The sequence below is a fragment of the Benincasa hispida genome, chromosome 10 (genome assembly GCF_027475165.1).
Source record: "Benincasa hispida cultivar pf3 chromosome 10, pf3_genome.v1.1, whole genome shotgun sequence".
NCBI classification, from domain to species: domain Eukaryota; kingdom Viridiplantae; phylum Streptophyta; class Magnoliopsida; order Cucurbitales; family Cucurbitaceae; genus Benincasa; species Benincasa hispida.
In genome coordinates, this window is record NC_143487.1 from 55645127 (window position 1) to 55657675 (window position 12549).

General features: G+C 34.8%; 1 protein-coding gene across 1 annotated transcript; it reads left to right on the plus strand.

The window, feature by feature from the left end:
• Positions 1 to 8582: 8582 nt before the first annotated feature.
• LOC120089204 (red chlorophyll catabolite reductase-like) lies at positions 8583 to 12046 on the plus strand. Its single transcript, XM_039046615.2, has 2 exons — positions 8583 to 9156; positions 11333 to 12046. The coding sequence occupies exons 1-2, from the start codon at positions 8833 to 8835 to the stop codon at positions 11942 to 11944; spliced, it is 936 nt and encodes a 311-aa protein (XP_038902543.1). The 5' UTR covers positions 8583 to 8832; the 3' UTR covers positions 11945 to 12046.
• Positions 12047 to 12549: the final 503 nt, after the last annotated feature.

Below are 12549 nucleotides of genomic sequence, written 5' to 3' on the forward strand. Positions count from 1 at the left end.
GAGAAATTTGTTGACATTTAGATTAAGTTACGAAAGATTTAAACAACTCTGTGTTATGGAGGGAACGTAAGGCTAAAGGTTTTAGCACATATAAGTTAATTTCCAGATTAGTTGTACAAATTTCAACACCATCTTTATGAATAAACACTTTATCCACATTAAAAGAAAGTGTATATTTACATTGTAACAGATACTTTACAGAAATAAGATTTCTTTTAAATTCAGAAACTACATAAACATCTTTTAAAACTAGAAACCTATTCTGTAAAGATAACTGGATGCCTCCCACTACCACAACTGAGACGATGTACCTGATGCCTACTCGCATTATCATCTCACCAGCCTCCAACTGTCGCCAGGATCTAATCCCCTGAAAAGAAGAAAAAATATGATTAGTGGCGCTCGAATCAATAATCAAGGCAAAATCATCATTCTCCACTAAACAAGTTTCTAGCACAAGTAAATCACATTTACCTTTGTCCGCCTTGGCCTTAGCCTTGGCTGCCTTCCTTTCCTTCAGCCAGCGAGGACAATTCCTCTTCCAGAGTCTATCCTGGTTGCAGTGGAAACATTTTCTTTTTTCAACCAGCGGGTTAGCAGGCGTTTTCATTTTCTCCTTATCACCCTTCTTCTTCTTCTTCTTTTTAGAGTTAGAAGTAGAAGGTGCAAACTTCGTCCCTGAGGTCGAACCTCGATGGAACGTCTTAAAAGACGAGGAAAAATTTGCCTCACCCCTTTTCCTCTCCTTACTTTTTAGTAAAGATTGGAATGTCTACAACTTGTTGAGGAGAGTTGTAAGGGTATATTCCACTTTGTTAAGAATCGTATTGCTAACAAAGTGGAGGAAGAGCTCCGGCAATGAATGTAGGATTATGCTAAACTGACTACCTTCATCGATTCTAGACCCATTCATCTCTGCCACATTAAAGTGGACCATCATGTTAAGCACGTGTTCACGAACAGAGGTTTCTTCCTCCATTTTGGAGTTGAAGATGTATTTCAGAGTCGCTGTCTAGATGATTGTTTGAACATCCGCCGCAGGGACTCCATGATCTCACACGCTGAGACCATGGGCTCATGCTTCTTAGCCAACACATCATTAAGACTGGCCAAGATATAGGCTCAGGCATTTTCATTCTCCTGTGTCCATCGCTCGTACGCCTTCCGAACATTTCGAGTGGTGTTTGGAGCTGGAATATGAGGACAGACCTCCGTAAGGGCAAATATGAGATCCTCAATGATGAGTATCGTCATGATCATATGTTTCCAACTCGAATAGTTATCGCCAGTTAGTTTTCCGGTGCTTAGCAATGCAATTGTGGCTGTAGCCATTTTTAAAATCATTGCTGAAAAACGAACAAACTTTTATAACTCTTTGCTAAACCACATTTTAACCAATTAGTTTTAGCCAAACAGTTTCTAAGTACCCTAAGTGATTAAGACTTCTATTTTGCAATGATGCCCCAGCGAGGCAGGAGAAACATCACCGATGGGGTGATCAGATGCTTCTTCACTGGGATGAGACATTCTCAACCATTAGGCAGAACCAACTCTTGGAACTAAACTTAACAGCCAACATTTATTCGATCTAGAATTGTTAACCCTTAACGGTTAACAATTTCGCGTAAGTGTAACCCCTTGTTTTCGGCCCCATATTCTCACCCTAATGCACCTACCGTAGGGAAGAAGCAGATTAGAACAAGAGACTAATTAACCTTATCCTATACAGAAGATCAAATAAAGAAACGCGCAAAACTGCCATCCTATAGGGGGACACTCCCAAGGTGCCTCGAGGCAATGCGTATAAACTTTATTCAACCTAACGAGAGAGACCATGGGACATGCTGTCGCACTTCTTGCTCCCACTTACTATGAACATTCTCTCCATCCACCTTGATATTGACCTACCCAAACACCATCCTTTAGAGGGACACTCCTAGGGTGCCACGAGGCCGAGGATAGGTCTCACAGTGTGGACAATAAAGGGAGAAATGTGAGAGGTTTAAATGAAGCATCAAATGCCCTACGTACCTCTCACTGAATGCTCTACCTAGGGGTTCATTAACCTAGACAGTCTGACTACTGATTTTAGTGTAAGTCATTTTTTAATCCGCTTAAAAATAACTTTTGTCTTTGAAATAAAATAAGTTCAAGTAGTCACATTAAAGTCTTTAATGGACCGTCCTTAATCTTGCATGCATGCATCAAATCTATCTAGTTTACCTTTCCAGGTAGGTTCCCAGGTAGGGGTGTTCCATTTCCGTCACCTTAAAATCCCCAGCCTAGATAGAACTGGCCTTAGACAACATGTCCTTTATAGATAGATTTGCTACACTTTAACCTTTTATTAGTCAATTTAATTCTATTAAACTGATTAAAAGATTAAAGCCTAAGGTTGCTAATCATATTAGAATCGTGATCTTAAGTCTATCTCAACCAAGTTTTAAAACAATTTTAATACCATGATTTAAACCTAAGTTGGCATGCATGTCTTTCTTATTGATTATTTCTTTATAAGTTTTATAAAGAAACAACTAAAACCATACATTACCACATAACTAGGTATTTATAACAATTATAAATTTAACTTATGTGTCATGCTTCATGCAATGTCCGGTCATTACTATACATAACTTTTATATACAAGTAACAACCAAGCACACATGTTTTTCATACACCCTTATACTATAACACTTATAATATAAAGATGATGCTTGTCAATGCTTTATGCATGCATCAATATAACTCTTATATGATATGATGCATGAGTATGCTCTTACGTAATTTAAATCATGCTTCTCTAAATCATGACATTTATAATAAAGAGATGATAGATGACCAATGCATAACCTAAGATGGGATTTTTCTATATGGCATACCATATGACATATAAATAAAACATACATCCTATGTATATTAACACAGATTAATGGACCGGGATGAACCACCTCAACAAACTGGAATGATAAACTCTATCTATTACATTTTTCCACCAAGCAAACCGTTTCACAGGCGAACAAGGTCTTGAACCGTCGGGCGAAGCTCCCATTGTTTAGTAAACGCTCGCCAGGTAAATGATCGTGCAGTGCACAAGATGAAAACACGTGGATGCTAAACAATCGTTTAGACAACAACGAAGCTGTGAAGCCCGATCGTCTAGACGATCGCTTAACATGCGATAAATAAACATATAATAAGTAACTAAGCGATGAAGCTTGCTGAGCTATATGATCGTCTAGTGTGCGCACGTAAAACAACACCCGATTACCCGATACTCAACGATCGTCTACCCCATCGTTTACACGACCCGACCAACGCTTGGTCATCTTCATCCTTGAAAAATAACCCCACTTTCTATGAAGCTTCTTGACGAACGACTCATAGACTAAAACAAATTTGAAATTAAAGACTCAATAGCAGTTAATATGCCCAAAAACGTAGGGGCCTTTATAATTAACTGGAAATGTAAAAGAATTTAACAAACCAGAGGTTTCATCCCAGAAACTCCACTAATCTACACATCCACAAACGATTTAACTATTGAACAAAAAGTAGACATGCTTTTACCCACCAAGAATGTAAATGCTATTCTTTGCATCAATGAATTTGGAATATCAGAAACCTAGCTCTGATAACAATTAAAGGAACTCTTATACAAGAGTACCTCTGAGTGGAAGCGGATCTTTCCAAAGGTATTATGACAGAATTACCACATTTACATTCAAACATACAGATATGCATCACACTGTAAAATTACCGGCATGCTTTAAGATTAAATAAATAAGAGAACAAGAAAACTTACCAGTCGGAGAGTCTTTCTTCACAGTATTCTCACTCTTTGTAAGGAACAAGTGCTCTTGCTCTCACTAGAACATTAAGCTATCATTTAGCAACACCACCGATCGTCTACCACGAATGGCCTTCACACGAACATAAGGAGATGGGGACGACACCACCACTTGAAACCCTTAGTATTGCCGGTGTGAGAATCTAAAGAGTGGGCTCTGTTCGAATTTGGTTGAGGGGAGAGGGAAAAGCAGATCGTATACAAGTGAAAGAATGCTTAGTCTATCGTATAGACAAGATGCTTGATCGTTTAGATGAAGTACATGATCGTGTGAGAAATAGGCAGCGATCGTCAATATGATCGTTTAGTAAATGCTCGGGCGCTAAACGATCGTTTAGTAAAACGTGGGCGATAATTTATAAGATGGCGTGCACGTGTAAGTGATCGGGTAGTGAGATTGAGCTACCGTATAGTCTCTCAATTTACTAAGCGATAGGCAGCAAACACTTCGTGAGCAAAATAACAGTGATCTTTGTAAAATGAAAACAATTTTAATTGTTTCTCAGTTACGAAAACTGATTGGAACTTCCCACTGACGCACGGCTACGAAGAATACGATGTGCACAATTATCCTATAATTGTCAAAATAACATAATAAATATAATCATATTATATTCATTAACCTATAGTTTAATATGATATATCAACCATAGTGTTTTCTCCCCCACTAGATACAAATCATATTTGTATCATATTAATTAACCAGTTCAATCATATCATATATAATCGAACTCCCTCTTGTCAATTTGAACATTTCAAACTGACCCAAAAACTAATTCTCAACTTAAATCCATTGAGCTACCAAGGGGACCATATGAACCTATGGCTCGAAGCTCCAACTGTACGTGAATAGCTGATTAAACCCTTTAGTCACGAGATCTACTATCTGTTAACTGTCGGGCATTCCACTAAAGTCTGATAGCTGAACTCTCCTTACCACAAATATGTTTTTGTGTCCATCGGATATAACCAATCAACAGTACGATAACCTTTCACAGATGTTCATAAGTACAGCTGAGCCAATTTATCGTTTTGACCTTGTAGTTATATCTAACTCCTTAAGTACCATTGATCCCTCTAATGAACAATAAAACATAGTCCTACTATGTGTGGACACCTCTCGAGCCATGAGAAGTTGTGTGGCACCATATCGTTCAAGCCCCAGGATCAATCCTTAAGGGAGCAATCTATCTACTTACCCCTACTTCGAAGAAGGAGTGAATTCTATCTTGTGTACCTGAGTTCCCAAATCCCAAATCAGACGAATCCCCAAAGTGGTAGGTTTGAGTTGGCAACCTGGCCACTCGCACCCATGCAAATCAAAGGATCACCATGAAAGGTATGAGTTCCCAACTCACTTAGGATTGAGGTCATGTTACCTATGGTCATCCTAGTGAAGTGAAGTTTCTGTCATGAACGATGTTATATAACGAGACGTTAACACTTCGTGGTCAGGTCTTATACAAACTCCTTGTATAGGACGCCACCACTCGCATCTCCCCACACGAATGATCAGGATCAAACCATCTGTAGCAAGTCACAACACTTGTAACTATTCCACAAAGCGGGTCACATCCATAGCATTACTAGGATAAGGTTTTCTTCCTATATCCATATACTACAGACCATTTTGGTTGTCACTTAAGACATGATCCACTTGTATGTCACCACATACATGCTTAAGTTACATAATGACAACCAAGGATTTTAGTTTATTGGTTTGTGGTAAAGCAAATAAAACATCGAATGTTCAAAGACAAGTAGTGAAGAAAATATCATATATTATACATCACAAGTGTTCGTACAATACTGTGTTTACAAACTACAAAACATGAGTCTTTAGGGCATCATCCCCAACAAAAACACATTCTCTCTAAACTCTCTTTCCCTCAATACTGTTGGGGGTTAATGTCCTAAATCTCGTAATTTTGTAGTTTGTAAATTATTTATACATGAATTATTTATTTAATAAAATAAAGTGTATGAATGTTTCATCAGCTTAAGTTGATTATTCAAGATATCGCTATATTTACCTAATGCATCATAAGTACGAAACATTTAAAAAGTTCAAGGAATATAAGGCATAGGTTGAGAAACAATTAGGTAAAAGGATTAAAACACTTCGATCAGATTAAGGTGGTGAGTATATGGACTTAAGATTTCAGAACTATTTGATAGAACACGGAATTCAGTCTCAACTCACAGCACCCGATACACCTTAATAGAATGATGTAGAAGAAAGGAGAAATAGAACCCTATTAGACATGGTTCGTTCGATGACGAGTTATGCTCAGTTGTCTAGTTCTTTTCGGGATATGCAGTATAGATTGCAGTCTATATTTTGAACATGGTTCCCTCGAAAAGTGTTTCAGATTCACCTTACGAATAATGGAGCAGACGTAAAGGTAGTTTACATCACTTCAGGATATAAGGATGTCCAACACATGTACTAGTTGAAAACCTAAAGAAATTGGAATGTCGTTCGAAAATATGCCTATTTGTAGGCTATCCTAAAGAGACAAAAGGTGGTTATTTCTATGATCCTCAGTAAGATAAAGTATTTGCATTGACAAATGCAACATTCCCCGAGGAAGACCACATAAAGAATCATCAACCTCACAGTAAGCTAGTATTAAGTAAGATGTCCAGAAAAACTATAGATAGATCAACAAGAGTTGTTGATGAAACTGGTACTTCACATCCTTCTCAAGAGTTAAAAATGATGGGATAAACTAACATACAATGGAAGCAAACAAAATAAATAAGCACTCTAATTACATTTAATTTGAGTTCTAAAATCATGCTTTTGTAGAAAATTGAAGAGGGTTTCAAGTTGAACATACCTTCGATGAATTCTCCCAAATCTAAGTTGCACTTCACGTGAATTCAGCTTCAAATTGACAGTGAACCACCAAGAGATCTTCTCTACTATTCCCAGCCTTGAATTTGAGTGGTAAAATTCCAATGTGAGTGATTTGTGAAAGGAAATTTTGGGTTTTTTAGAGGAAGAAGAAGAACTTGCAGAAACTGATTTCTTTTAACACTTTTCTCCACTATCTCGGCCAATTTTGAGAGTTTTTTTTTTTTAAAAAAAAAAAAAACACAGCGTGCAAGCACTTTAATCAGATTCAAGGCCAGTAGCAACTTCATTATTTCATTATTTACTTGGTTTAATGTGGGAAAAACCCACTAAAACCATTTTTCCAATTTCAAATTAATTTCTTAATTTCCAATTTTTCAATTAATTAAAACCAATTTGATTTAATTCATAACTAATCAAATTCGACATTTCAAAATTCAACTTCTCAAATTGAATTTAAAATTAGAAATTAATTTTATTTTTAATTAATTAAACAAATTTAGTTAATTAAATAATTTAATATCAAATATTAAATTAATTACACACCTAATTTTAAACATGAATCTTATTCATGTCATTAATATTTAAATCAATATTTAAATATTATAAACTCTCCAATTTCATTTAATTTTAAAAAATTAAACGTTAATTATATCGAATATAATTAAGCAAACCCTAATTTGATTTTGAATTTATTCAAACTCAAAACCCTAGTTTTAATTTGAACATTTTCAAATTGAAATTAACTTTAAACAATTCAAATTGATATCATTCCAAGTTCACTCATTTTAATAATTCAAAGTGTTCACGTTTTACGAGCTAGTAGAGGGACCTTATGGACCTACAAATCATGAGCTCCAACGATTAAGATTAATTGACTAAAACTCTTTAGATTGAATCAATATTCGTTAACTATCGAGTCACACCACTATAGCTCGATAGTTGCACTATCCTCATTGTAGATATATTTGTGCCCACATGATATAACCATAACCAGTAAGTCGACCCTTCATAGGTTGTTCGTAATAATGGCTGGGCCAATCTGCTGTTTTACCCCAATATTACATCTTGTTCCTTAAGTTCCAACTGATCATCTAATGAACAATTGGTTTATGATCTAATCACTAAACTGAACCCCTCTCGGGCCAGTGAGAGAGTGGGACCCCTTGTTGAAAACCTGGATACAGTACTTAAGAGAACAACCTTTCTCATATCCCTAAATCGGGTATACATAAATTCCATCTTGCACCCTATGTCCCCAGGTATCGAAGTTGATGGTGAAGTATTGGTAGAAGGAGAGGGAGGCACGTCCGATGGAGCAAGGGATGAAGATAGATTTCAAGTCGGAGGTGTTACTACTGTTGGTGGAAGAGCTGATTTTGGAGAGAAAAATGATGACAACTTGGTTGGAGAAGAGGTCGATGCGATGCTCAGAGAATAGTCAACCGATAGTCTCTAGATGTTTGTTTTAATTACAATGCAATCACGACTATTTCTTAATAAGTTAAATGCAATCTCATTTGTATGGTTGAGGGTAGTTTAGACTTTTATAAATTCGTTCATTTTTTATTTTGAATTCGTTTTGTCATTTTTACAAATAAAAATGTTGATTTGTTATTTTTACAAATGAAAAATTAAAATTTGTTATTTTTCTTGTTATTTATTTATTTATTATTTTTTTATGCAATAGAAGTCCAAAATAAGTCCAAGATGGATTTTGTCCCACTTTTTGTCGTCTTTCTTACATCATCATCAATCAACATGATCAAAAAATATTTTTTTTTCTTAAAAGTAATAACCCATGATTTTTTTTTTAACTTATACCAATTGAGTTATATTCTTATTGGCAACTAAATTATTAGTTTTACGAAGTTTGTAACGAAAAATTTAATCAATTATTTCCATCAACCATCCTAATGGAAGAAACCAGACCAAGTTTTTGTCTATCCCTAATCTAATCCAAGTTTAAAAATTTAAGCAACTAAAGATTTCCCGTCCCGTTAAGAGTGGGCCAAAGAAACCAGACAAAGCAGATATTTTCTCTATCCCTAATCTAATCCAAGTTTTTGTCCGATGCCTAACAAACATTAACCCTTCGTACAAAGAGAGATGAAGCTTGCTACCAATGGCGTCGACGCTTTATGTATCTGCAAAGCCTTTTAGTCTTCCGCCGCCGGTACAATCCTATTTCAGAGCAAGGAGACCGGCAACAGTAATAAGGAGCGCGGCGTCGCACATGGCGGAGGGATCGTCGTCGAAGCTGAAGGAGTTTCCGCATCTATCGAGTTCTCACAGAGCTCTGATGGCGGATCTAATCGGCGCCATTGAAGATCGCTTGAAGGATCGTCTTCTTCCTTGCGCGCTTCCTCCTGATGTTGAGTATTACCAGAATCAGAGCGGGATTTCGCAAGGAGCTCTTCTCGTCAGATCTGGCTCGCCGGACTCTTCTGTATGTCTCTCTCTCTCTCTCTCTCTCCCTCTTGAAGGAATTTGTGCCCTGATCTGCTTTCGAGTTTCCATTTTAGGTTTCTGGATTTTAGGTTTTTGGTTTGAATTCTGTTTTTGCATCTCTTGAACGATGATTGAGGGAAATTTCGAGGGGAAGGAATTGCGTGAAGAAATTTTTAGAAGAAAGATATGAATTAGGAAGGCTCAAATGGTTGGGAACATGCTGAATAAAATTAAGGTTCAATTATAAATTAATTAAATTATAGATGAAATTACTTTTTTGTCCTAGGTTTTGGGTTTATATTCCAATTTAGTCCTGCGTTTGGCGGTTTTTTTTTTTTTTTTTTAATTTTTTATAATAAGTTGGTTATTATAGGAAGGGGTTACGATAATAGTAGGTTAGTGACAGTAGAGGATGAATAGGAAACGTTAATTATAAGTTATAATGGCTAGAAGAACCAACAATTATAATAGGGGCCCAAACAACCCCTAAATTTCAAAATGTTACCATTTTATCATTAAAATTTGAGTTTTGTTTCAATTAAGTTCTTAGGTTTTAACATTTTATACTTTTAAGCTTAATTTTTCACTAAATATTCACATTTTGTCTTTGCTCATACTGTCTCTTAATTAATTTAAAATAATTATAAATTGAATTTTTAAAATTAATTTTGGTAGTGATGAAAAACTTAATTAATTATAGTTCTCTTAGTTCTTTTACATTAATTAATAGACAAGAACGTAGTTGAAATGAAATATTTAGTAAAATATGAGGTTAAAAGTGTAAATCTTGGAAATTAGTGACTAAATTGAAACAAAATTCAAATTTCAAAGTAAAATGATGACATCTTGAAACTTAGGGACTAAGTTATAAATTCAACTCAGAACGTAAGGACTAAAAGTGTAAACTTAAGAACCAAATAAAAACTAAACCCAAAATTTATGGACCAATATGATATTTGTACCTAAACTATTAAGTTTAGTATTTTGACTCTATTTAGTCATATGAAGTTTAAAGAGTGTCTTAACACTCAAAAGGTCGAACTTTCATATTTTATATTCAGTAATCCCTTGAAATTTTAATTTTGTATCAAATCGTTAACCTCTTCAATATTTTTCTTTAAAAAATTCATGTATGTATGTATGTGTGTATGTAGCCAACAAGATCGTAGCTCAATTGACATAATGCTTGTACTAGCGACCTCGAGGTTTGAGGTTCGATTCCCCCGCCCTACACTTTAATTACAATACCTTTAAAAAAAAAATCATTTATGTACTATACATGAAATGTAATGTTTTGGGTATTCTTTAACATAAAATAATTCAAATTCAAATTTAAATTTAGTAGATTAATCTATTCTTGGAATTTTAAAATATGTCAATAATCTATCTAGCACAAATTTAAGGTTAACCCATTAGATATTTTAAAATTGACATGTCTATTAGATATAAATTTAAAATTCATGATTGTTCTTGTAATTGAACCTTACAAATTTATCTCTTATAAGACTATGCGACATAATAGGTTGTTTTTCTAGCCTGGGAGACTCAAATTTTCAATCTAAAAAAGAGGCTTATATGCTAATTACCACCGAGAATGCTCTTTTTGGTATGAATCTATTTTTAGCACATAAGATATACGATGGAGTATACTATCTTGATAAAATAAAAACTAGCGGGTTGGAAAGTTTATATTGAAATATAGGTTGAATGTCTAAACTTTGAGGTTTGTGCATGTTTGGTCCTTGAAAAAAGTGTCCAGTAAGTTCCTAAACTTTCAATCAAGTAACCAAACCTTCAATTTCATTAAAAATCATAATTTTTAAACTGATTTATTAGATATAAATTTATATTTTATATTTAATAAAACTCTAAACTTTTCAATTATGTATAGAGTAGGATTATAAATTTTTAAAATATCAAAATATTAAATTTAAAGATCGTATTTATAATTTAAAAGTTTGGAGGCTAAATTGACACAAATCTCAAATTTGACGGACTAAATATATATACCCAATCTATTACAATATCAAAATTTCTAATACTTTATAAAATTTCCATCCTATCGCTAGTTCCTTAAGTTTTGTTAAGCAATTTAACGAAAATTGCTAATTTTGTGAATGATTTGATCCATTCTTGTAAGGCTAACAGAATTAACTTCTAAACTTTTGTCTCAGATTAATTTCATACTCGCAAGTTGGTTGCACAGTCAACTGCCAACAGGAGCATCATTAAACATAGCAAGCCTTTCTGCCTACTTGAGGCCTTCAACTGATGCTCCAAATTTCCTCATAGAGTTCATCCAAAGCTCTCCAACCTCCCTCATTCTCATTCTTGATCTGCCTCCTCGAAAGGATCCGGTCCTCAACCCCGACTACCTCCAATCGTTCTACGAAGACACGAGATTAGACACTTATCGCAAAACGATCGAAGAACTTCCCGAGACTCGACCGTATGTCATGTCCTCGCTTTTCTTTCGCTCTTTGGTTTCTCCAACTGCCATAATTTCCCGTGTCGATACAGAATCAGGTGGACCCGAACGCTTGGAGGAGATTATAAAGAACCATGTTGGTCCCATCGCGAGAGACGTGCTTCGTGTATGGCTAGATGAATGTGCTTGCAAGGAGAGAGAGGTTGGAATGGTGGAAAGAGTTGATCTTGAGAAAAGGGATGAGTTGGTTAAGAAGAAAACTATTGACATAGACTTAGGTTCTAGTTTGCCAAGATTATTTGGACAGGAAATAGCTGATAGAGTAGTGGCAGCCATTCAACAAGTCTTTGAAGCATGATAATGTTTTGCTTTCTAATTTGCTTGTTGGTTGTGAATGTATGGCGTATTATTCAGTTTTAAATCTCTCACTTGCAATGAAAGAAGTTAGATCTTTTGGTAATTATTTTGATATGGTTGGATTATCTTGTTTTAGTGAATGTTGTTTTAACTCTAATTTCAATCTGGCTTGGATGAGTGCAACTACAAGAAATGGTACATGGGATGGTTAAACCAAATATATTTTCAAATGTTCATTTATATTGATTTTGTTTTGGTACATATTTACATATGATGCAAAATGTTGTTTTATTCTACAATTGAGTCAATTCAATCTTAAATTTTTATGCTAACGTGAGTATAGCTTAATTTAGTTAAGACATGTACTATTGATTAAAGGATCAAAAACTTGAATTTTGCACCGTCATATATTGTTGGATTAAAAAAAATAATAATGTCTACTACTTTTTCAAATATTGTATTTGATTGTAACATTTTTTAAGACGATCTCTCTCACCATCCAAATTAAATACTCAAAATCAAATCACTTCTAGAGTTACATGAATGATCATTATTTCACATATATTTGAATGTTTTTGTTGATTAGATTTGCTAAAGGTGTCTATC